General features: G+C 52.0%; 2 protein-coding genes across 2 annotated transcripts; both read left to right on the top strand.

Moving 5' to 3' along the window:
* Nucleotides 1-106: 106 nt before the first annotated feature.
* On the top strand, nucleotides 107-4,638 carry VOLCADRAFT_106408 (uncharacterized protein; the record flags this gene model as incomplete). Its single annotated transcript, XM_002954488.1, has 7 exons — nucleotides 107-704; nucleotides 1,077-1,447; nucleotides 1,477-1,709; nucleotides 1,801-2,617; nucleotides 3,616-3,793; nucleotides 4,275-4,374; nucleotides 4,485-4,638. 7 exons carry the CDS (start codon nucleotides 107-109, stop codon nucleotides 4,636-4,638), a joined length of 2,451 nt encoding a protein of 816 aa, XP_002954534.1.
* Nucleotides 4,639-5,157: 519 nt separating this feature from the next.
* Nucleotides 5,158-22,779, top strand: VOLCADRAFT_82819 (uncharacterized protein). Its single transcript, XM_002954487.1, has 7 exons — nucleotides 5,158-5,250; nucleotides 5,320-5,437; nucleotides 5,503-5,600; nucleotides 5,784-5,903; nucleotides 6,469-6,646; nucleotides 7,064-7,273; nucleotides 21,802-22,779. The coding sequence occupies exons 1-7, from the start codon at nucleotides 5,206-5,208 to the stop codon at nucleotides 22,197-22,199; spliced, it is 1,167 nt and encodes a 388-aa protein (XP_002954533.1). The 5' UTR covers nucleotides 5,158-5,205; the 3' UTR covers nucleotides 22,200-22,779.
* Nucleotides 22,780-24,493: the final 1,714 nt, after the last annotated feature.

Genomic DNA, 24,493 nt, shown 5'->3' with positions numbered 1-24,493 from the left:
ATGGCACCGGCAACTGTGGTGGCGCCTTGCAAGTTCAGTTCAGTTTTCTTGAATATAAGAAATAAAACATCACAGTACTAGAGAAGCAGTATCTTTGAGGAAGTACATGAAAGCGGTACCAACTAACTCCAGGGTGGGGCTGACTTCGAGTCAGGGCCCTCCGGGCGTCTTGCGGTTGGCACGGATAGTACGCTACGTGCGCGCGCACTTTCTTATTGGATCAGGACATATTATTGACATATATCTGGGTGACTTTGCTGTTCGTTTTCGAAGTGCTCTGCCTAAAATTGTCTTGGAGAGCCTTCGGACCTTCCCGAGAAGGCATGGGATCCGCGGGATACGTCTCCCTGAACGGCCGTCTCCTTTGGGGTTGGGGAGGGCTCCATCATACGCCTACATACGTTGTTTTCATCAACCCCAAACCAAACAGGCGCGGATGGACGATCTAGAGGATGACGAGGCATTCACGGTGTCTCCGAAGGAGCTATTGGTGTCGTCCGTGGGTGGCAAGGTCGTCGGTAACATCTTTATCAAGGACAACCGTTCCGGCTCTATTTCCGTGTGGGATAAGGGCAAGCGGAAGCCAGCACCCAACTTCTTCTTCTGTTCGCCATGCAAGCATGGTGCGGTCCCGATGAGTGCACCAACCGCCATCACCGAAGCAGAGGATGTGCCACCCCGCATCAAGTCGCGTGGTGCTACTGGTAAGTGACGACGTGAGATGTGTGGTAGGGAATAGTGGCCAACCTAGAAAGGAGGAACCCACCTCACCCGACCCACCCAATGGCATAATGTTATACATACCGACGTCTATGATACATCATACCATATGACAATAGATATGCCCCCCTTGTTTTACAACCCTGTATAGGCGAGTTCAAAACAAACTGGTCAGAGCTATGCATGCTGCATCAGCGGCGGCATCAGGGGGTGGTTCATCGGTGCTAAGGCTGGCAACATCGAGAATATTATCAACCACGTCAAAACACGCCAGCACATGATGGCGTGCAAGCAAGAGACACAGCGGCTCACCCAGCAGGGTGGCCTTGTTGCACGGCCCATGCCACCACCTGGAGTGCGAGATGTCAGCTGTGCCTGGCCACCTGACATGCGCATGCATCTGTATGGCATGTCGGATGAGGTGGAGGAGGAGGAGTATCAGCACCTCTACAGCCAGTTTCAGCACAGGTGCACACGTCGGCGAGAGCAGCAGCCCAATGCCTTAGACAATGGGCACCGTGTCTCACCGCGCACTTCACCCACTCCTGCACCTGGAGTGCGCACTGTTGGTCCCAACATGGATCCGGAGGCACAGCACATCGTCAGCCCCGATGCGGGCCCATGTACGGGCTACATCCAAGGGCAGCAAGCCGCCAATCCCAATGTTGGACATCGCATCGGTGGCGCTGGCATCACAGGCCTGCCGCCACGGGGACCCCCCTCTCTCGTGCACTGCCGACCCAGCTGCAGCAGCAGCAGGATGATGCCGCCCGGGGACGCATGCCATCTGGTGGTGTGTGGGACTTGGGCGAGATTGACACCACGGGTGGCCAGGGGCCCATGGTGTCGTGGAAGTGCAGGCGGTGTCAGAACAGACATAGCATCATTAGGTGCTGTGCGTGTGGGTCCTTTGCGAGGCCACAGCTGACAGAGGGTGGAGGGAAGTGTTACACATGTGAGCAGTGTGACGACTACGACTTTGGATTCCAGTGAGTTGCATGACAAGCTGAGTTGCATGACAAGCTTCACTTGTGTGACACATGGTTTGTGCTGACCCAGTTTGTGTGTATTGATGTACAGGTCAGCAGAGATGGCACTTCTTTTAAGGGCAGAGCAGGTTGTCCAGGGTAGTGGTTCACAGTTTCGACAGATGGCCAACTCACTGCTGGATATTCAAGAGAGGCGCCTATATAGCTGCCTGGGATTTGGGTCGTTCGTGCAGTATGTGTCTGAATCGGGACGAATAGATATTGCACCGAGATATGCACAGGCTTTGGTAGCGGCTGCTCATTTTTTGCGGTTGCTTTCTGCCACAGACGTTGTGCCTAACAGTGAGTGCCAGGTACGTCCACTTACAGCTCTGCCACCTTGTGATGCGCTAGGGGCATGGCGCCTTGCTGTGGCACACTCTGTAGCCGAGTCACGACTCCTGAGTGGGCGGCTCGTTGAGCAATGTGCATTGGAGGTCACAGGCAGGACTGGCAGCGACAACAGCAGCAGCGACATGGATATCAGCGATAGCGAGTTTGGTGAGGGAGTCAATATGGTTCAAAGTGGAGGGGGTGGGAATGTGCGCCTGTTTCTCTCCAGTGAGAGTCTGGAGTGGTTCACCCCACTGAGTATCATAGAGCTGGTGCGCGAGGTGTTCACTCCTGGCAGGATCAACCTGGACCCATGCTCGTCCGCGGCTGCTAACACACGTGTTGGGGCGACAGTGTATTACGATATGGAATCTGATGGTCTGTTGGAGTGCAACACGTGGATGGGCAATGTGTTTGTCAACCTGCCTTTTGGGGTGCACGGTGGTGCAAGCTATCAGAGCCTGTTTTTCCAGAGATGCGCAACAGAGTACACGGCTGGTCGCATTCACCAAGCAGTACTGCTGCTGAAAGCTGCTGTGGGTTATGCGTGGTTTGATGCCATACTACAATGGCCTGTCTGTTTTCTGCACCAACGTTTGGCGTTTGTGCGTGGGCAATCTGGGAGTCAACAGCAGGAGGGAGGACCCCTGACATGGGGAGCGCGGGTAGCCAATCCACACGGAAGTGTCGTGGTTTACATGGGCCCAGACGTGCAGCGTTTTGTGTCAGTGTTTGGTTGCATGGGCGGAATACCGGGGGCGACTTCATGGGCCATGCCCCGCCCAGCGGAGAGCTCGATGGATTAAGGCATAGATTGCATATGGTGAACGTATTCTTCTCGGCAGACATCTGCATTTTCATTTGTTTTCAATGTAGCTCGTGGTACTGAGTTTAGCGGTTTATCAGAGATTTGTCATTGTTTCCACCCGAACCTATTCATGCGTACGAGTGTTGTGGGATAAACTGGACGGACTGTCGATAAAGTGTGGTGGGAAAACAGTGGGACCTCGGCAGCTGACTTGACTGGGTAATGCAGTCGTGGCCCTGAGTGCTTGCCTCCGGTAGTAGTAGTAGTACCAGAGTACAGTAACCAGGTATGCAAGTTGTCGTGGGATCGAAACTAATACGCACATGAGGCACTTGTAAGTGGTCCTCTTGCAAAGTTTTTCTGTAAATTCCTTAAAAGTCATGTGCTTTTGGATGCCAGCCCCAGCCAATCCTGCCAACTTGACAGCCAATTCGACACCCTGTCAGGCTAATTCGATACCCTGTCAGGCCAATTTGACAACCCGAACAGGTCAATTCGATACCCTGTCAGGCTAATTCAATACCCTGTTAGGCCAATTCAGCACCCGGACAGGCCAATTCAGGCCCAGCACAGCCCAATTCCGAGGCTCCACAGCGCAATTCGAATATTGCCAGAACAATTCCAGACCTCGGCAGAGCAATTCTTTTGTCAGGAATAAAATCCAGGCTAATTCTGCGACAGAGCTCTTCCCTAATTCCAGCCCGAATCCTACCCTCCTCTCCACAGCTGTGTTTGTTCTCCGGTGACGCTAGCGCTCTCACGAACTTCATCTGCGTGCTCCCTTGCTCCGGTGACACTAGCACTTTCACGAATTTCATTTGCTCCCTGGCTTGGTCCGGCGACTCTAGTGCTCTCACGACTTTCATTTGCTCGCTCGCTTGCTCCGGTGGTGCTAGCACGCTCAGTAAGGCATCCTGTCTATACTAGTGGAGCTCTTTGTTTGCTCTGTATTCAAGCCTTGCCGACTACTCTGAGGCTCGTATAGGACTACCTCATCATCAAGTTCAAGTGGGACGAGCATGCGCGGACTGAGACACAATTACTCTTTGCACAACCGCTGCACAGCCACCCTCGGAGGTCGGTTGAAGGGAAGGTGTGCCAAGCCCCGTCGTCTAGCATTTCCAGCCCATCCATCCGTCTCTCCCCTCACGCACCCAACCCCTACACTCGCATACCCGCCACTCTAGCCATGCACCCACACCTCCAACCCGCCACAAACTTTCCATTCCTCAATCTGCACACCTGTCCATCCACCCATGTACTGTCCCTCCATCCCTCGTACTGGTGTGCTACGTGTCACTTGAATGAAAACCACGACATACATCTGCTGCAAGGGGAAGTCCTCTGCCTGCTGTAGGAAGGAAACCCGTAGGCACTCCCTGTAGGGGAAAACTGGAGCATCAACCACTACCACGAGCTGCGCCCGCTACTATTATTACAGCTGCTGCAGCTGTCGCCAAGCCAGCAGCACATGCAGCTCTGGATGTAAGGGCCCAGCCCGTCCACTGGCACTGCTGCCCCAGCGGCAGCTGCTGTGCGTGGGCACCCCGTTACGCTTGCAGCACCAGTCCTAAACCCCGCCAACCGCCACCCAGCCTTCAGCTTCGGCGTGTCGGTCGCTGCTGCGCAGTTATTCTCGCGGGATGGGTTGCCGTTTACATTCGCAAAGCTAACAAAGGACCTTTGAAGGCGGTGCACCGGCTCCACGTGCATGCACTACAAGGAGAGCCATTCACACATTCGATTTGAGTTTCATACAGTCTGAATAGTATAGCCTCTCCCCTCAAAGGTACGCTGAAATTGTAGGCGATGTTGCGGATGTTGTGAAATATAAGGATTGGGGCGCAAAACTTCATTTGCACCGCGTCAATAAAGGTTGCATCTTCTACAGCTATCACATCGAAGGGGGTAATTGGTTAAAGCTTTGTCCGTTGGTTCTGCGATGCATGCCCAAACCGAATGAATCCGCCGATTGGCGCCCTAAACAGTTTATTTTGACAAGAGTATATGGAGGGGTCCTGAGGACGTTTGCAAGGCCTTGCCGAAACCTCGCCTTAATGTGACAACAAGCCTTGTGGCAATCGACTTCCATGCAATTTTCAGCAAGACTATTCCATAATGAACCTCTATAATTGGGGAGCCAGCTCATCCCATATCTAGGCGATGCATGCCATTGTCATTTGCCGCAGGGCCCATCTGAACTTGCCCGAGCGTTAAACGATGGCTGCACGAGATGCTGTGACCCTGGAAATTATTCGGATGCAATGAAACTGATTCCTCTTTCCTATTTTACAGAATATTGGAAAAAAATTTTTAATGTCCGCCCGACAGGCTTCAGCTGGCATCGCCGAAAATCGAACGGTAGAAGCCTACATGTGTGTGTAGCCTCGATGCAATAGAGTATTGAAAAGGTTATGGCGCGCCTTGTAGGGCATTGGTTCACGCACCGTGACGAGGAACCTCAGCTCTTCGGGGGAGAGAAACGAGAACGCAATGATGAGCGATGAGATTCGGTCTGAGGTGCGACGTATCGTGCCAACTTTGACAGGTACATAAGCGGTTATCTCGTACCGTGATTGCGCTGGCATAGCCACCGAAGTTTTTTTGTCACAGATGACAGATTCAAGGGACAGTCAGGCAAGGTTGCTGTTTTGGGTGGATGCTTCGAATACACCGGTGCACCGTACTTCGCTGCGTTGGCTGCGCTGGCGGTAAGCAACGCCTACTGTAATATGCACCTGGCTGTAGCAGCAATTCAGCTTGTGTAGGCCATATACACCACTACCAAACGCTTGTGCACCGGTGGTCTAGCGCCCGTGAAATTGGCGTGCGGCCACTGTAGCCTCCATCCTGCTAAACGGGCACATGCATGCGTGATGTTAACCGTTTCGCAGGTTGGGGCCGACCTATCCCACGTCTTCTGTTCCACAAGTGCTGCCCCTATTATCAAGCAGTATAGCCCCGACCTCCTTGTGCATCCTTACTTTCTTCAACGCTCGGATTTGCTGCAGCACGTAAAGGTGATCTCCTGGATTGGATGTACATGACGAGGTCATCTGTTCGCGAAATGGATGCCGCTGCCACATGATGCTGTACAAGACCAAACTGTTGCTTCCATCACCAGGAGCTAGAGCAGGACTTTTAGTAGGTTGGCATCAGCCAGGCGGCTATAGGCCATCGCCTGAAACAGCGCTTGGCTCGGCTAGATACAGGGTGCCTGGACATGTTCCTTGCCCGGGTATTTTCGGGGCCTCGAAATGGTGTCTTCCTGACGCGGGTTGGCAGGTTCAGGTTCAGGGCTTTTGTAGTCTGTGTTGTTTACCCCACCGTTCCCCGCCATTTCACGTTCCATCACTTCATGCAAGAGAACATCAGCATTTCATGCATTGGAGCGGGTGGTTTCACTTAACAGTGTTTTTGCTTAACGGGCTATTTCTCCAGACGGGGATCCAGCGGCAAGTTGCAACACCTGGGCCCATGGGTGGATTTCATTCGGCACACATGGTCCCCAGCGAGGAGGCGGAGGTTGCAGCTCAGACCGCGGCAGCAACGGCCCATGTTGCAGAGGCCACAGTGGAGGTGGAGAGCTGGTTCAATCGGCTGGATTGCCTCGTCGTGGGTCCAGGGCTGGGACGTGATCCGCTGCTTCTCGACATTGCACGTTCGGTCATCCTGCGTGCCAAGGCTGCTAAAATGCCGCTGGTATTGGATGGCGATGGGTTGTTCCTGGTGGCTCGGGAGCCAGAGCTAGTTGCTGGTAGGTTTGCCAAACTACTTTGCAAGACAAGGAGACAGCAATGCACTGCTCGTCTAGGTCCACATTCTAGCACCACGTCCAAGAGAAATTGAGTGTCGAGGTGCACATTGTGTCCGTTACATCTATGCTTCATCCTGGAAGGGTACCATACGGGTACAAAGTTAACTCAGTGACTAGATGTCATACGCTGGTTAAAAAACATACCACCATTCGTCCGTCAATAGCCTCTAGGCTGGGTGGATGGGTACATTACTTTTTCTACCCTTCCTCCAAAGCTTTTAGCATCTTCACCTCTCCTGCAAGCCTTGCCCCTAAATGTTGCATGCAAAGGCCTTTTACTAGCGGCCAGAGCCCACTAGCCATTGCCCACATGGTTCCAAGGGAGCCTCCCGTGTGGTCATCATACATTCTCGACAGGTTATACCAACTGCGTTTTGACCCCGAATCTGAATGAGTTCCGGCGACTGGCATCTACTATGGGTGTAAGCCTGCACGGCCCTAACAACGATCGCTCATCGAAGCTGTTGGAGGTCACAGCGCACCTGCGGGGCCCCACGTTGGTGTCCAAGGGTCCGGTGGACGCAATCTGCGACGGCAAAGTCACAATGATCTGCAACGCGAGTGGAGGTGCGACCTTCGAGTGTAACTGTGCCCCAGCGAAGATAACTGTACCCTTCCAAAGTGGGCTTGCTCTGTTAAGTATAGGGATCATTATTGTTAAATAATAAGGACATGTGCCCAGGCGCACTCCCGGCCACGGTATTGACTGCTCCGGACGTCGAAATTTTCTGTGTAGTACAGGCAGCAATGTCTGCTCACACGAGGGTTAGACCCTAACCCTAACCTATCACTGTTGGTAACAATGTTGTTAGACTTTGTTTGTCTCGCGGGGTACTAATGTAGTGAAGGCATAGGATCATCTGACTTTTGGGTGGGAATAAAGGTGCAGGATAGTACGCCTGTGTGACAGGTAGAACTGTGTCTCGGATCTACACCGTAGTTTGTTTCTTCATTGGCACCGGCTCTGTCCCAGGCGAGCTCTATGCACCACACCCTCGCCCTTAGGACCTGCTATACCAAAGTATGCTCACATTGTTCTCTTCATTGTTTCCATTCATTAGTTCATTGTTTAAAGCTGAAACTGTTTGTGCCGCACCGCGTAAGCGCCCTTCTGAGTAATAAAATATTAAGATCCCTGGTGTGTCTCCATCCTTGGCCGTTTCCTGCTATTGGTCAAAACGCCCTTGCTATGTCAGCGTCCATAATGTTTTTATCAGGATGCGTTGTACATACAACTGAAAGTCTGTAAAGACGAAACACTTCCGAAGCTTGGCCGCGTAGCCGCTAAGTCCTCGACGCCAGCAAGGTGCTCTAATGCAAACGAGCCCCCAGCATTTCATGAAGCTTAATTGCAGGCCGATCGTACTTTCAGGCATTAAAGAAGTCAACTTCATTGGCCTGATGGTTTCCAATTGAACATACCAGAAGGGTGGTGATGATGATTTTGGCAGAAACAAATGTGGGAATGCCATTAGTGGCTTTGCCTGCGTTCTCACATTGGGCTAAACTTTGGGACCTGTTGGCTAAGAACAAATGCCTGCGAACCCCAGATGGACAGGCCAACTTTCCCTTACGTCCTGGAGCTGTTTCGTTATTCCTGGTACATACATTTGATGGAGGAGTCCGGGAAATGTATGTGCTCGCTAGCTGTATTACTGTTTGTTTTGGTAGCAGTAACAGCAAGCCACCGTGGCTTACAGATAACTACCCCCTGAAACCACGTGTGTACGTGTGCCAGAACCGATGCTCCACCATCTGCATGGTCGTCGTGCTTGCTGTTCCCAACAAGTGTCAACGTCTGAGCACTATCCCCCGGCTCAGCCGGCCCCGTGCATGATTTCTGGTCAAGGCTATTATATTCCGCATGGAGTACGTTTGTTAGGCCCAGTAACGCTTTGTTTGGATTTGCGACTTGGTTCTGACGGGTTTTGGACTACAGGTGTAGTCGCCTTGAGGGCCAAATGACTGGCGTTAGAGCGCCATGCGGCCGATTTAGTAGGACTTTATACCGGATAGCATGGGCACTACAACATTTCCTGCACGGCTGAGGTTGGCAGTCAGATCAGGTGCTGAGACGGTTTCGGAGGACATGTTGAGAACATGTTAAGAAAGTGTAACCCATGTAGGTGGGTGTGCACTTATTACGTGCTTTCAGCAGACCTTCCGCAAGCGTAAAGGGCAGCAGCATACAATAAACATGAATGCAAATCAAGCGGTCTTGAGCAAAGGGCTGCACTCAGGCGGCCCGATGGCATGATAGCTGAACGACATAGACTAAATGCGTAGACAATAAGCTGAAATATGGATTTGAGCCTGTTCAGCAAATTTGTGCTCCGGAACCGTATGGCAGAGCGGGTCCCCAGGACACCGAAAAAATTAATCGTCTGTCCAGAAAATGATGTCCCGACCCCCACCAGAAACTGTAGGATAATGTAACTTAACATCTTGTTTACAGGAAGACTGGAAGTGGAGATACGTTACCGACTGCATTAAGAAACTCTTTCAGTGGTACCCAACCAATCAATTTAGGGGTGAAATTTTAAGTTGTAATGGGGGTTGCAGAACGAAATGGCCGACCCTAATTACGTCAACCGCCTTAACACTGGAGTTATGGTCTGATCAGGTTATTTAAATATGACATACCTGCTCATAGATGACATACATGGCACTAGAGTGGTGAGGCAGCGCTGACCGCCAAGGCCTGAAATACAGTTAGGTAAAACGTTGTTAGCAGCTACACTTACCCCTACCACATAGACTTGCCCGGTTACCAGGCAATTGTGGCCGTTAACGGGGTATGCGGAGACTGATTACTGGGGGTCGTTAATGGAGGTGGTTACGATTGGGTTACCGGGTTGATCGTTACTGGGCAGTAACCGGGGCTGGTTACAGGTTTGAAGACTATCGTTTTTCGTATTAATTTACAGCAGCAAGGACAGCCCACTATGGCCGGTACTCAGCTCAGTGTCTTTTTTTTTAAGTAATATATTCCTTAAAAGTAATAAACAGGCCATTTTGGCGTTTGGAAAAAAGGAATGAACTGAGGCCGATCCTCAAAGCCCTCAGCACTCCTCCTCTGGCGATCTAAGTGATGCCCAGCACTGTGCTGCGTAAGCATGATGCTGCGGTTGCGGCGGTCCTGAATGATCTCCATGCCGATGTAGTAGCGCGCCTCTCCAAGGTCTCGTACTGCGAAGCAACCAGCTATGGCCGCCTTGGCGGCCGCGACCAATTGCAGGTTGTGTGCCGCCACCAGCATGTCGTCAACGTGCACGAGCACATAAATTGAGCCGTCGGACCCGCGCTTGACGAATAGTGCGGGGTCGGACATAGACGGCTCATAGCCTAGCTTGCCCAACTCCGCCGCCAGTTTCTCGTACCAGCAGCATGGGGCTTGCTTGAGGCCGTAGACGGACTTTAACAGCTGGCACGCCTGCGTCGGGTCGCCGTTGCTGTAACCTGGTGGCTGTCACATCCACAGCTCCTCTGCCAGGTCGCCGTTTAAGAAAGCCGTTTTGACGTCCATCTGATGGACCGTCATACCCCTGGCCGCTGCCACAGCTAGAAGTGCCCGCAGGGAGGCTGCACGCGTGGTGGGCGCAAACAGCTCTCCATAGTCTATGCCGCGCGCTGTTCGAAGCCCTTCACCACCAAACGCGACTTATAGCGTACCTCACTGCCAGGCTCCTGTTTGATCTTGTAAACCCAGTGGCAGTCCAGGATGCGTGCACCGGGCGGCGGCGTGCCCGACTCCCATGTTTTGTTGGAGAGCTGCGACAGGATCTCGTCATCCATCGAAGTCTTCCACTTGTCAGCTTGCGGACTTGCCACCGCTTCCTCATAATTGCGCGGCTCCTGCACCGCGCTGTTGCCTCCGCCGTCCACACTGCCGTCGGGCATGTTAAGCTCCTGCACTGCGCTATTGCCTCTGCCGTTGGCACTGCCGTCGGGCACATTGTCGGGCACATTAAACTCAGCGCGATCGGTGCTACCCGACGCTTTGTTAAGCAGCGGTGGACTACCCAAATCTCCGCCGCCGCCGCTGCTGTTGTTGGCCAGGCTGACCGGGGCCAGTGGCGGGTGCAGCGGTTGCCGTTGACTGCGAGTGTTAGGGTGGAGGGGGGGTGCTGGGTTCACTGGGGGCGGGGCATCCACTTGAGTTGGCGGTGTGGCAGGCTGTGTTGAGCCACCGCCAGGGTCGCTGCCGCCAGGACGGGTGGGGCTGGTGCCGAAGGGGGTGCCCGCCCGTTGAGATGCCGGGCCACGGTGGTCGTCATCGAAGGTGACGTCGCTGCTAACAGTCGCCTTGCCTTCAACAAGGACGCGGTGGGCGGCCGTGTTGCGCTCCGGTCCAAGGTAGGTTCCCGCCTTCGTGTGGGGACCGAGCTTATCCTGCTGGCTGGCTGGGATGCGGACGTAGGCCAGGCAGCCAAAGGTGTGCAGGTGACTGACGTCGGGGGTGACGCCATGTTAAGCTGCCCATGGCGTGGCCTCCCGGCCCTGAGAGGGAGCCACATTGCGCAGGAGGTTGGTGTAGAGCACAGCCTCCGGCCAATGGCATCGTACAGCATAGCCCGCACACGGTCGAGGAGCGTGCAATTGAGCTGCTCCGCTGCTCCGTTCTGCTCCGGGGTGTACGATGCCGAGTGGGTGTGCACAGTGCCGTGCTGGTGTAGCCACTGCTCCAGTTGCTCGGCGACATACTCACCACCGTTATCACTATGAAGTGTGTGTACCCGTGCATGGTTCGGGTGGCGAGCCTCCAGCTGCGTCACCATGTCCTGCAGCGCTTCGCCCACTTGGTTTTTGCTAACCATGCTAACCAGCATGCGAACAGAGGCGGACAGACCGGAGGCACCGTCCAGCGGTGTTAGCAAGTAACGTGCCCCACCTCGGCCCGTGGTCGGCATGGGCCCTGTAGTAGCTGGTACACAGTATGGTGCTTTATATACGGGTGGAGCGCGATTTCTAGCATCTCGTCAGGCCTTTTCAGCGGCCATCACAGGGTGGTACAGTCCGATCGGGTCCCGACAGGAATGGCACTTGTGCTGAAAATCCCGACAGGGTTTGGAAAATGCTGTCGGGCGGACCCGACGAAAAAGGGGGAAAGCGCCAAACGGCCATCGGGAGCCCTCGACGAGGCCCGGAGGGCTCCCCTCAGGGAACCCGACAGGGTTAGGGGCGCTAGGACCGCCCGATCGGGTGCCGTGGGTCGTCGGTTGGCCCTCCGGCGACGGACAGCTACAGCGATACATAATGGCATTCATACAAATATAACTGGATGGAAATATGTAATGTAGTGGTAACATTCGTTCACTTCGTTGCCTCTTCTTCTTTATCCTTTGACTCTGCTGTACAGGGATCCGTGCTTGGATACATAAGTGAAGGGCACACTACCTTATCTCGACCTTATTGACAAGTAATACAAAGACCATATGCAGCTTTACATTACCCTTTTAAACGTTTGCTGCCTCGTCCTGTAAGTCTGTGGGCTTTACCAAAACAGCGCTCTCAAGCTGAACCTGCTCGACCGTTGGCTCACAGGGAGACGTGCAGGCGTGCATGTGTTGTTGTGTGTGTGTGTGTGTGTGTTCGTGCATATCAGAACTGTGAACTGCAAGCTGAGAACTGGAAACTGCGCATATAAAATACGAATAAATGTAATTTCAAGCGGCACACAACGAAATTTCGTTCTTGCGTCACCCGACAGGTTTTGGGATGGGCTATCGGGGCACCCGACAGAAATTGAAAGATATGCAAAAACGCTATCGGGTGGGGCCGACGGGCATGGGAAGGGGAAAACCGGCAACGCGACCATTTCAGGAAGATCCTGTATATCCCTGGGCTATCATGTATATTTGATATAGAGACCTCGTGAAAATTCATAATCCTGAAGTCGTCAGTTCAACCCCAACCAATCTCGCTGAAGGGGAGTATCGGGTTTGTCGACTTAGTAAGCGAAGGTAGGCACAGGCTGGTGGTATAAGAGACTCTGAGGCTCTATGTTATTGCCCCATTACCGAGGACATTCTTGTAACTGGCCGCTTGATAAACGACCTGGTAAACACCCCGGTAACGGTGCCTGATTACCGGGTAACTGACCGATTACCGACCCTAGCCCGTTAACGACCCAGTAACCTTATAGCCTGGTAACCGAGGCCGGTTACCAGTCGTTCCCATTATTGGGTCAATAACATGCGGTAGGGTACGGTAACAACGGCAGGTCTGTCCACGCTTTTACTAAGGCAAGCGACGCAAGTGAGCGACAATGAAGGAAAGCGGTGGAGGTAAAAGGTTTTCAAATTGTAGCCTGCACATACTTGACCCTTGGACCCAACCTGCACTACGGATATTATGTTGTACAATGATGTTAACTTGGCCATACAGCTCCATAATAAATTCGAACAAATCTTCGTGCGCCTCGAAAATAACCCGAAAAAAATGGAAGGCATGTGTGAAACCAGGGATTGGCCCTCCATGGTTCGTTAGTTCCCAATCCTGACAGTTCCATCCACAGCACACTAAAGGAAAACGCCTCAAAGTCAGTGTATTGCCCCTATCTCCTATCACAGGCACCACGGTCCCCTCCACCCAGGCCAATGCCCTGCCTCTGTGTGGAGCCATCTCCCCCAGTCGTATTGCAATGCTTGTGGCCTCAAGCACGGACTGCCCCCTTTTCCACCCACCTGGCCACCATCCCCTTGCCCACTGGTCCCTTTTCCAACTGGAATGGGCCTTTTCCAACTGGATTGGGCCTGCACTTGTGAAATGAACGTCCCTACGGTAGGTCGGAAGGCTACAGCCTTTGGGACACCGAACGACTGGTTACAGGCATATAAAACATAAAGCAGAATCAGGATCATTCCAGGGGGGGTTGCCAGGCCATCATTTTCCTTGTAACACATGATACAACTTTCCGGCGAGGGTCCCAGGCCCAGCCATTGACCCTGGACCCTAGTGTATGGCGCCACATGTACGATAAGCCGCACATATCTGTGTAAATCTTAAAGTCAACCCCCCAAACGTGGCTCGCATCCTTATCGCAAATTTATTTTCCTTTAAGGATGTCCACCGGAACATTGAAAGTGTATATTAAATCAAAGGTGTCTGTGTCACCATGTTGCAGCCCTCATCATGTAAGGGTTAACCATTCACTCAGTATCCGCCACCAAGTATCCGTCTCCCAGCTGTTATCTCCAATACATGCTACACGCAGGAAAGCCCGTCCAGAACCAGGCCAGCCTATATTCGTAAGCTCATTAATATATTCGTTGGTCGATTCGTGTCTTGTTGCATTAATAACGCGACATCTGGCCCCTTTTCTAGGTGCTGTGTCCGTGTCATACACAGTCCAATAGGCATCAACAAGGGATCTATCGGTAAAAGCAGGTTCCTAAATCCAAATGTTGTTCTCATGTCCATGACCAACCCATTTGACGAGATACCGTGTCTGGTTTCGGAGCTTATTAAGATAGGACTCCACACAGAGGTAGAACCTTCGGCTTCAATTTCCACTGTAGGTCTATGTGGTTGTACAATGCTATCAGACTGGTAGAGGCGTAGCAACGATACATGGAACAAGTTATGGAAACGATATTCCTCCAGAAGAGTCAACCTAGCAACGTCTTCTCAATCGAGAAAGGTCCAAGCCACTTAGGCATCGGTTTCTTCAAACCTTTCTTAAGGGTCAAATTCTTCATACTGAGTAAGACGTCAGTAAGCATCACGCCATGTCGTCCTTAAATCTCTTGTGTAGTCGCACAATCTTGTGTAGCTGAGTCACACTAATTTTGCATACACATCGATGCCACAACAGGATCCGGGTGCATGTATGCATCTAAGGGGTCTAGCATTGCAATATTTATACAATCATCCTCATCTTCAAGCATCCCAGCCTGCTGGCCACTTGGAAGCTGGGCAACCCATGAGAGCACTTCTCAAACGATATGTCCCTGACAACCACACAAACCATATGCACAGTGATTTTTTTCGTTTAGGGCGGGTCTCAATTTATTCTAACCTAAGTAACAAAGTTGTTGGGGTTGTCGTAATTCATTCCTGTGTGAGGTGCTGGGGGGGGCCTCCGGCCCCCCAGACCCCCCACCGATAAGTTACAACTCCCAGATCAAGAGTCAGGCATTGAGTTGGCACGTTTTCGTTCGTGCGTGCACTCTTCGTGCACATGCGTACATAGTTTGTGGCACTGTTTGTGAGCAGTAAGTACAATAGACCAAGCAAAGGCCATAGCATAGGCAAACCCTGGTCGCCACCCACCGCTGCAAACCGCAGCACACTTGGACTCTACCGGTTCATCATGTACCGGCCCCTGCTGCTGCTAGCCAGCCAGTGCGTCACGGAACGGGAACGTGCCCAGGTCGAACAGGTCCTGGGTAAACATCCGCATGCACAGTGCTAGGTGCTCATCTAGGCGGTTGCGGGTGGGTCCTGCAAGTACCCCATGCCTGAGAACCGCCACTCATCCTCCACCGACTCCGGCACCATCACCAACACCAGCTGGGCCAAAGCAGAAAACTCCATCAAGCCGCCGGTGAGGGTCACACAGTTGCTGATGGCCTGCCACACCCGTGCTGTGAGTGTGTTGTCGAGCAGCGCCTGGTGCTCACACTTGGATGGCGCGTCTGGGTCGGCTGCTGCTGCCTGCTGCCTCTGCCGCTCGGTCTGCTCTCGCGCCCTTCTGAGGCGCTGCTGCGCGGCGAGCTGATTCATGCTGGAGGCGAACAAGTTCGCCCGCTCGTCCAGCAAGGCGCCGTCCAGCATCGGCAACACCATTGCCGATGCGTTACCGACAACAGCACCGCTACCCCAAAAATTCCGGTTTATCTTGCTGTTTTGGTGTCTTTTCGACGTTCATTGCCTTATGCGTGTTTGGCTATGTGAGGACCGGTCATACATGCTGCTATGCCGCGTTGACTCACCTTCTTACGGCCCCTCATATCTATTCTATGATTGGGAATACTAAGTTCTGCACACTACGGAGCAATCTGGCAGTAATGGATGTTTTTGGCTGGAGGAATGAAAATATACGGGTCGGCCTCAATTTGTTCCTTTTTTCCAAAGGCCCAAATGCCGATTTATCCTTTAAAGTAATATGTTACTTAAAAAAACGCTGCATATGCCTGGTCCATGGCCCACGCATTTGGCTGCAGTCAGATCGTTTTTGTAGTTTTTTGATTAGTTCTGGATGGTGGTTACCTGCACCTGCATGCATGGCCGCTGCTGTTGCAGTGGGCTAACGTTGGATGGTCCATTGCCGTCCGCCACATGCTTCAAAGGCGGTGTTGAACCAGAAGAAGAGGTGTTGCTGTCGTTCACATGCAAGTGCCTTCTTAGGGATGTTGACTCAGGTGTTCCCACCATAGATTGTTCCTGGTTCTGTTGGTGAGGATAAGCAGTATAGTCGGCATACACACATTTCAGCAATGGTCTCTTAGATGTCTTCTTTAAGTCTGCTCTTCACCAGTTGCATGCTCAATCAGTTTTTCTTACCTCTTAAGTTTTGGGCTCAGCACCCTGTGTCGTGATAAGAAGATTACCACCCCCAAGCTATGTATGTCTCCAGTGTATTTTTTTCCGTAATATATTACGGTTCCGTAATAAAATGGCATATTTGCGTTCTCCGCTCCGTCATAGACCATGGTAAAGGCCTGGTACGGTCGTTACGGAGCCGGGGCGGGCCGAAGGCCCCCAGAGACGTTCTATTTTAGTATAAATAAGTTATAAATGAGCGATGGGGCCCAAGAAATTAACTACTATAGCTGGTCAGGGTAGCGTCAGAAGGGGAAGAAGCGGCGTCATAAGCAGAGGGAGAGGTTTCCGTCCGCCACGGCCTGCTGGCGACGGCTGACGAGCCCCGCTGGGCAGGCCATGGCCATTTCAGAGTTTGCAAAGCTGGCGAAGATTGTGTTTGTGATGGTGCCAGGGTCAGTGGAGGATGAGAGGCGGTTCTCAGCAATGTCTTTCGTCAAGAAGCACCACAACCAGCTTGATAAGCATCTGGGCCTGTGCTTGCGTATGTTTGCCCAGGACTTCTACACCCGCTCGTCCTTCCCGTATGACAAGGCGGTGGAGAAGTGGCTGCAGAGGGCTGAGAAGCGTGGCCGTTACATGCACAACTGACGAGTTTGCTATGCCCTTGGGCATTCTGGCTGTGGTGTCGTGGTGAAAACGTATGACATAATCCTGAATGCATGTGGCAACGGACGGAAACAGCTGAGACTCTAATGAAATATTTATTAAATCTGTGCTGGTGTATCAGGTACCCTGTGTGGGCAGGGGGGGTCTGGGGGGGCTTGCCCCCCCAGAAAAAAAATTCTGGCAGTAATAAACGTATTGGACTGATGGCATATTTATTACGGAACTCGTAACAGATTCAGGATCGGCCTCCACGAAAAAAAAACACTGCACTAGTTGTACCGGTGTTTTCTTATGGAGCGCAAGTTTGGGGACCTGACTTCATTAATGTGAATTTTGAAGGTGCTATGGCTAATCCCATGGTCCAGGAACAGCGTGCTTACATGCGAACCGTAGTTGGGGCGAGGAGCCCGACTATGGTTTCCCTATATCGCGAGCTGTCACAGAGGCCACTCCAGTTCCATTGGACCAATCTTGTACTTAGGTTTTGGAACTCTGTGGTTAAGAGGCCGGGAACGCTGTGTCACCGGGCATTTGTCGCTGGCACTTGGGGGCGTCACTGAGTGTTGGGCAAGCAAGGTACTAGCCTTTCTTACTAGCTTAGGAGTGGAACCCCCCACTAATACGCGCGGTAATGATCTTATAGCGTACTACACCACCGTTAAATTGCCAGTTGAGAGCATTCTTAAGGTATTTGCCAAGCGGCTTGATGCACGGTGGGAGTGCCTGAATACCCCCGCGTCTTCGTGTCTTCCCCATAGGAATTACCGGAGCCAAGGCGTGTCGCTATATGAACTGGATGGGAGCTGCCCCGTCTAGGGGTGCGCGTCTCGATTGGTTGGAGCACACTAAAGGGACCATGCCCCAGCAACTTCATCATGTGCTCATGCGTTTTCAGTTAGGCTGTTGGGAGTTAGAGGTTAATAGGCCTAATGGGCGTGAGCGCACCGCGCGTACCTGCAGGCTTTGTGACTGTGGAGCGGTTGAAGATGAGTTGCATGTTTTCGAAGAATGTCCCGCGTACAAGAGTATACGGGCTAAGTATGATGGTGACCTAGTCCTTATGGGGCGCAGCATGCGCACCACTATGACTGAGGCGCCACCCCTGGCATTGGCCAGGTACCTCTCGGAAATTTGGGAGGCCAGGCACGTCGTGCTGAGGCGCTTCACCCTGAAGCGGACGAGGGAGAATGAAGATGACCTCCCGCGTATCCGCATCAATACCAATACAACGTCCATGGCCCCCCTGGCTTTTACGGACACACCCGCACACAAGTGCGGAACTTGTAACTTGTAACTTAAGTTCGGATCCCTTATAGTTCACACGGCAAGGAGTGACTAAAGGTAAAATGAATCCAAGGCATCAAGATATCGATTTGTCGGTCATCTTGGCAATGGTAACCGCCTCATGGCATATTTTAGCACACCCATTTGGGTGTCCATCCTTGCCATCCAGGGGCATGTATACCTCATCTATTTGGAATATATACCAAATCGACATAGTGCTCATGAGAAGTGCCGATCAGGGTGTCGAGAGCCAGCCTGCCTAGTTGACCACTAGCAGTCTTCCCACACTGGTTGATCCTGTTCTGGATATCACGGGATCCGTCATTCGCCGAATTGGTATTTTTTGCAAAAAGACGTGATACAACAATTCGGTATCGAGGCTCGGTATCCCAGTCCCGACCCGGATTCGATTTTCTTCGTCTCGGCCTGCTGCCGCTGATATCCTGTAAATGCGGTACATCTCACAAATGCTCTGAGATAGACAAATGGTCCAGGTCAATGCTGGAGGGGGGATAATTGTAGTATCCTGGATATCACGGGATCTGTCATCCGCCGATTGGTTCTTTTCTGCAAAAAGACGTGATACAACAGATCCAGTCTGAAGCTTCTCTGTTGTTCTGTAACACGGCCAATATGGCCACAAACAGAAGGGGAGCCTCCTGGCACCTCTCAATGTTTAATCTGAAATGTGGAGACATTCAGTATTTCAGATGGTTTCCAGGTTCTAGCCTGCCTTAAGCTGCGGTTCAATAAGTTTGAAAGAATTCAATCTGGGCACTTGAGAAGATGAAACAGTGTTAACAGGAGGATTCATCTCATTCACACATCAGCACTTTCATGTTCACATTACCCAGCCAGGCTTATTTCAATTGTGCCAGCTCTCCAGTGAGAGAAGCAACCTGAGTAATCAAATCCGCGAGTTTTGGGGTCGCTGTCCCAGCAGTCTGGATCATCTGGTTGGCTGGGGTGGCAACGGTGGCATCAGGCTGCGTCCCTCCCACATTGGCAGTGCCAGCCTTCTCGGCCCCACCAGGGTTTGGATCCTGGGGCTCTGGTGAGTCAGTATGTAAAGAGTTTTGCAGGTTGCCACCTGCACCGCTCATTTGTGTTAAAACAGTTTCATTTTACGGATAAAGTTAAAGCAGCGAAAGCCAAAGTGAGTTGGTCCCAGAGTTGTTTGGATTGTCCCGAGGGTCAAAATTCCAGATGACCGTAAATGGGAAGTCGGACAGAAGGTTGGTGACCTGGAGCAGCCACTGAAGGATTTGTAAGCTTTCTGTAATTTTGGATGTAATATATAGGCGTTTTTTTAGGCGATGATCACGCTCCTGGTGTGAAGGCTGTACCTCCAAAATGTTAATTAACATTATGAAATGTTTAATAACATTATAAAGGATAAGGATGATAGTAGCCAAAGTCACAGGATGGATTCACTCCACCGAGGTCTGGGCTATTATGTGAGTTAAACAGGAAAAACTTTAAGCATAAGTTAATACAACTTGTTCGCCTCTGACCCGGGCGAACAAGTACCCTCCTGAGTATAAATACTCGTTGCTTAGGAAGCCGCAACAACTTCTGTTATGGAGTGTCCCTTTGGAGATTGACCAACGTTGTCTGTTCCATGTGGGTGTGAAGCCCAAGGAAGTGCCCCTCCCTTAATTAGGATGCACTTTATAATTCTAATGCCCGTCTCAAATAATTCGTTGGTTGATTAATGCCTTGTTGCATTGTGTTAATTTTGTAACACTAAGAACATGTCTCAACAGTATTAGATAAGGAATGTACGCTGGCATGTACGCTGGCTATGTGTGTTCATCTAAATGGTGATGTTTCTTGGAAGTCCTGACCACAACCCGGCGCATCTATGGCAGCTTCACTAGGTATGGGCGACTGATCGCGATATGCACTCACAATCGCCAGCCCCCATTCCCCATATGCCACGGGAGCTCTCTATATCCATGACCAGAGGCAGCTGCTGTTCGGTCCTTTGACGATGGAGGATATGCTCTTGTAGTGGACTCCCCAATCATACTCATGCTCACGGGAAGGTACACACCACAGCCTTTGCTGCATGCCGTTGGTTGGGGAGCACCACCTTCTTACCCGTGGACAGGATTTAGATGAGTTCCCTTACTCTTTTCATGCAGTACCTTTAGGGGTGACTGTCACCGACTTTGGCCACTTCCGGCGATATGACACAAAAGTACTCATGTCGTGGCCGCATAAAAGTTCTAAAGTTAGTTTATTTAACGCCTTTACTTTGCAGTTTGGGTCAACAGGTACAGGTCAGGTCAGGTCAGGCACTACTGGTAGATTGCCCCTAGTTGATGGACGTTGGTGATCTGGGTTGAAGTTGGCTTGCGATCTAACCAGGAATGGAGTTGGCCGCTGTTGATCCGGCAGATTCCGTTGGATGCCGGTGGTGGGTGCGGAACCTGAGCGATCCACTGAGAAGTTGACTAGGGTGACTAGATGAGGGTGCCCCGAAATACCGGGGAAGGCAGGTTTTCGCCGGGTAGCGGCCGCGGGTGAAGAGATAACCCACTGTTCCAAACATTAGGTACAGACATCTGAGGATCGTGGATATATTCCTGGGAGCTCCAAACCAACCAACCTCACCACTGTTGCATGACAAACTTCAGAGCCACATATTTCTCTGTATACTCCAACAGAAGCGTAACAAGCAGGTCTAGAACAATCTCATTTCTCATCGAGCTCTAACATACATTTCAACGCAAGGGTTATGTTTCTTGAGATCCTGTCCCCCTTTTATATGCTGCTTCACTGGAATGTCACCAGGATCCACATGAGCAGCCCATTAGTGGCCGTGCTGCGCGTGGGTGATATCACCCAGAGCTATCTTATGTAACATTCTTATGCGTTACATGCAATATACATAACATTATATTTTGCAATTTGTAGCTAATTTCGTTGGGGTCCTAGACCTAACCCCACCCATGCCACACACAGCCAACTTTGGGAGCCCAGAACTTCCGCCTTAACACAGCAATAAATTATGGATGGGGCTTAATATGCGTTTACTGTGTTTGCTTTCCCTTGAGGGAAAGCACAATTACTGTACGGCATGCTTGAAGGACCACTTGTTAAACACGAACGTTTGCCCAGGACTTCCGCATTTTAGTTTTGTCTTGACACCAGACACTCCTTGGGACGGGAGTTTGAGGGCTGGCTGCCTTAACAGATGTTGAGGGTCCGCGGCCAGGCTAGCGGCAGCAGCCACGGTGTTCTGGTGGCAATGGTGCATTAGGGAGCGGTAGCCCTGCAGGACCGGTGCCATGGTAGTGAGGACTTGAGGGTGTAATGTTGACTGTCGATATGGGCTTTAAGGACATTAGGAACCTGCTCCTCCAACATTATGTTGAAATAGTGTCTTATAATGGTCCCTCCAATGGCATGGCACTGTAAAATGTAAGGTTTCATCCCTAAGTCGAGGCCTGCTGTATGGCAAGCCTACATGCTGCTGTCAAAGTGCCAAATGTGATATATTATCGTGCCAGAGAAGCATGATACTGATTGATGACTTGTATTTCCTACATCCCTGAAATCCAATAATTGAACTGCATGTGCTGTAATGGACAATTCACACTCGAGTCTGGCTCCTATCACAGGCCGTGTCCCCTTTTGCTCCCGTTTAGGAGCCAAGCGCTGTGGCAGCCAGGGTGACATCCTTGCAGGAACCATTGCAACGTTCATCTCGTGGACGCTGGCGTTTTTGGACAGTGCTCGGCAGTCTGCCGAGGTGGAGGTGGTGATCCTACCGGAAATCAACCCTATGGTCCTCGCCTCGTATGGTGCTTGCCTGGTAACGCGGACAGCGGCAGCATATGCCTTTGCTGCCCGCAAACGGGCTATGGTGGCATCCGACATGCTCGGGCAGCTGGGATCTGCAATGGAGATGCTCTTCGATACAGCTGGAGGCACGGCGACGGCTGGGACTGTGGGACCTGGGCTGCAAGGACAAGGGCTGCTGCAGGCGCACATATCTGCAAACACACCCAGCATTGGTGTTGGGGTATCCAGTGGTGGTTCTTGAGTGGCCATGGTGGCTTGGCATTGAAACACCTTGCATTGAATCGTTTAAATAGTAATGTAGCCGTAGCCTTTATGCTCAGGCCGAAAAGACTGATTGGGTATGGGTTTTGGGTTATGGGTTTTGGGCGGGGGCCCAGCGTGAAGCGCCCAGGGGGCCCCGCCCTGTAGGATTGCCCATGTCCGTGTGGCCGCGTGACCGTGTGGCCGTGCGGCCGTGTGGCCGTGTGTAACGGACCAAACATAATATCTCGGCCGGCTGAACTGGTAGTATATTGCATTTTCTATTGCATGGTATCTCGCCTGTAGCCAAATTAAATCCGTGTCCGGGTTCAAATCCGCCTGCCGACCCGAGGTTTAGGACGTGATTATATCAACAGCTGACCAGCAACTAAGTTGAGGCGCCGTTGATCCGCTAGGTTCGGTTGAATGCTGGCGGTGAGTTGCTGAACCCAACGAATACATTCTGAAGTTGGATGGGGAGAATGGATTAGGGTGCCCCTCTCGCAGGGGAGAGCAGGGAACTGCCTGCGGAAAGGGGGCCGCTGGTGAAGCTATACCACCCTGTAAAACATATGTCTTTGAAAAAAATCGTATGAGAACAAACAACTTTGGCTGCCTCCATTGACCGTGGTCAAAGTCACATCAACGCCTCTCGGGCTAAATTTAATCTCAAAAGGTGCCGCGTATCTCATAATTGAATTCTGAGATGACGGCGTATGATAACGTGAACACCCAGATTGTGTTACCATTTGCCCGCACGGGCTTTCCGACTTGCCACAAGCAGGCCGACAAATTTGCTTACATTTCACTATGAAGTACGCAAGCTGCTTGTTTGCACATTTACTTTGGCCAATGCGCGGGGCCTCCGAAGAGTTGCAGTGTGCCACGAAGCTCGATAAACATCACAGACAGCACCGGAAAGTGCTGAGGGCTTTGGGGAAGTGTGTCGAGCTAGGCTTTGAGGGGGGCGCCAAGGGCGCGTGAGCAGGCGCATGGGCAGGCCAATGCCTGAAGGGGCGCCGCAGGCAGTGCTGTACGGCGCTGTTTTCCGCGTGTGTTATGGCTGCAACACCAGACCGCAAAGCCAACAGGCTGAAGGCTGGCAAGCTGTGATTGTGTCTGCTGTCCAAGTCCGCGGACTTGGCGGCCGAGCCCCCGCTGTGTGCCGGTAACGGCACTTCAGACTCATACGTTAACGCCCAAGCAAGGGGCTGTCGGTGGCAGGTCGCGGACCTCCAGACTACGTGTAACGGCCAATGACTCTTAGCCGTGTCTGCTAGGTTCCAGAGAGACACCGTCTCTTCAACAGGTTATGAGCCCCGGCTTCCTGCCTCCCGCGCTCTGACAAGCATAGCTCCCACAGCATCAACACTGCTGCAACAAGCACAGCTCCCACCACGTTGACACTACCCTAGCTACCGGCCTGTACGGATGCAGGGGGGCCCCGCCCTTTTCCCGGCTTCAAGGAAGCTGACACCCGACTTGTCACCTTTCCTGTCATACAGGTCTGTTATAGCACTTCCTGCTTGGGTCCTTCATCGGTCAGCCAACTTTTTTAGCTGAAGTATGGCTGCAATCTAGCTTATTGTTGGGTTTTTACCCGCAAGAATGTATAGATATACAGGCGGTGAGGAACCTCTGCAATGGGAAGGTTCTGGTTATGAGAGATTGCTGGCTTACTGCCATAAGACTGGGGGAGCTGCTCAATATTGTGGACATGTTCTGTGATGATTTTGGGATGCGCCCAAATGTGTCGAAATGTGAAGGCCTCGTTTTTGCAAGCGACAGCGATACTAGAAGTGCTGTCCAAGCATCGTGTGATGAGCTCAGGCTGGCTGGAGAGGCCATACCGGCTAAGGATAGTGCACGATATCTGGGGTTAGTGTATGGGCCGGAACGGCAGTTCTGGGCCTGCCGTCAGCAGTTGTATGACACAGCTAGAGCAGCTATGTTCGCGTTGAGTGCAAAATTAGATAAGCTAAAGTTGTTCGCCCCAGATGTGAGGATGAGGTGTTTCGATACGCAGGTACGAGCAATACTGTTGTATGGTTGTCAAGCGTGGGGGCCGTTTATGCTAGCTGAGGTCTTGGACAGGCTCAGGAGGCGGAGTGATGCGAGTAACCTTGCAGAGGGGCCCTTCGAGGCATGCCTAAAGGATAGAGCAGTGCAGCTTCAGATATCTTTCATGCGACAAATTGTAGGAGCTGCCAGGCCAACACACCGCCTACTGTTTACACCGCCTACTGTCGCAGCTACCCCTACACTACCACGTTCTCAAGCAGGTTGTGAGGATGT

This window comes from Volvox carteri (genome assembly GCF_000143455.1).
Source record: "Volvox carteri f. nagariensis unplaced genomic scaffold VOLCAscaffold_43, whole genome shotgun sequence".
NCBI lineage: Eukaryota > Viridiplantae > Chlorophyta > Chlorophyceae > Chlamydomonadales > Volvocaceae > Volvox > Volvox carteri.
Note: the sequence above shows the minus strand (reverse complement) of the source record. Positions and strands in the feature narration are given on the sequence as shown.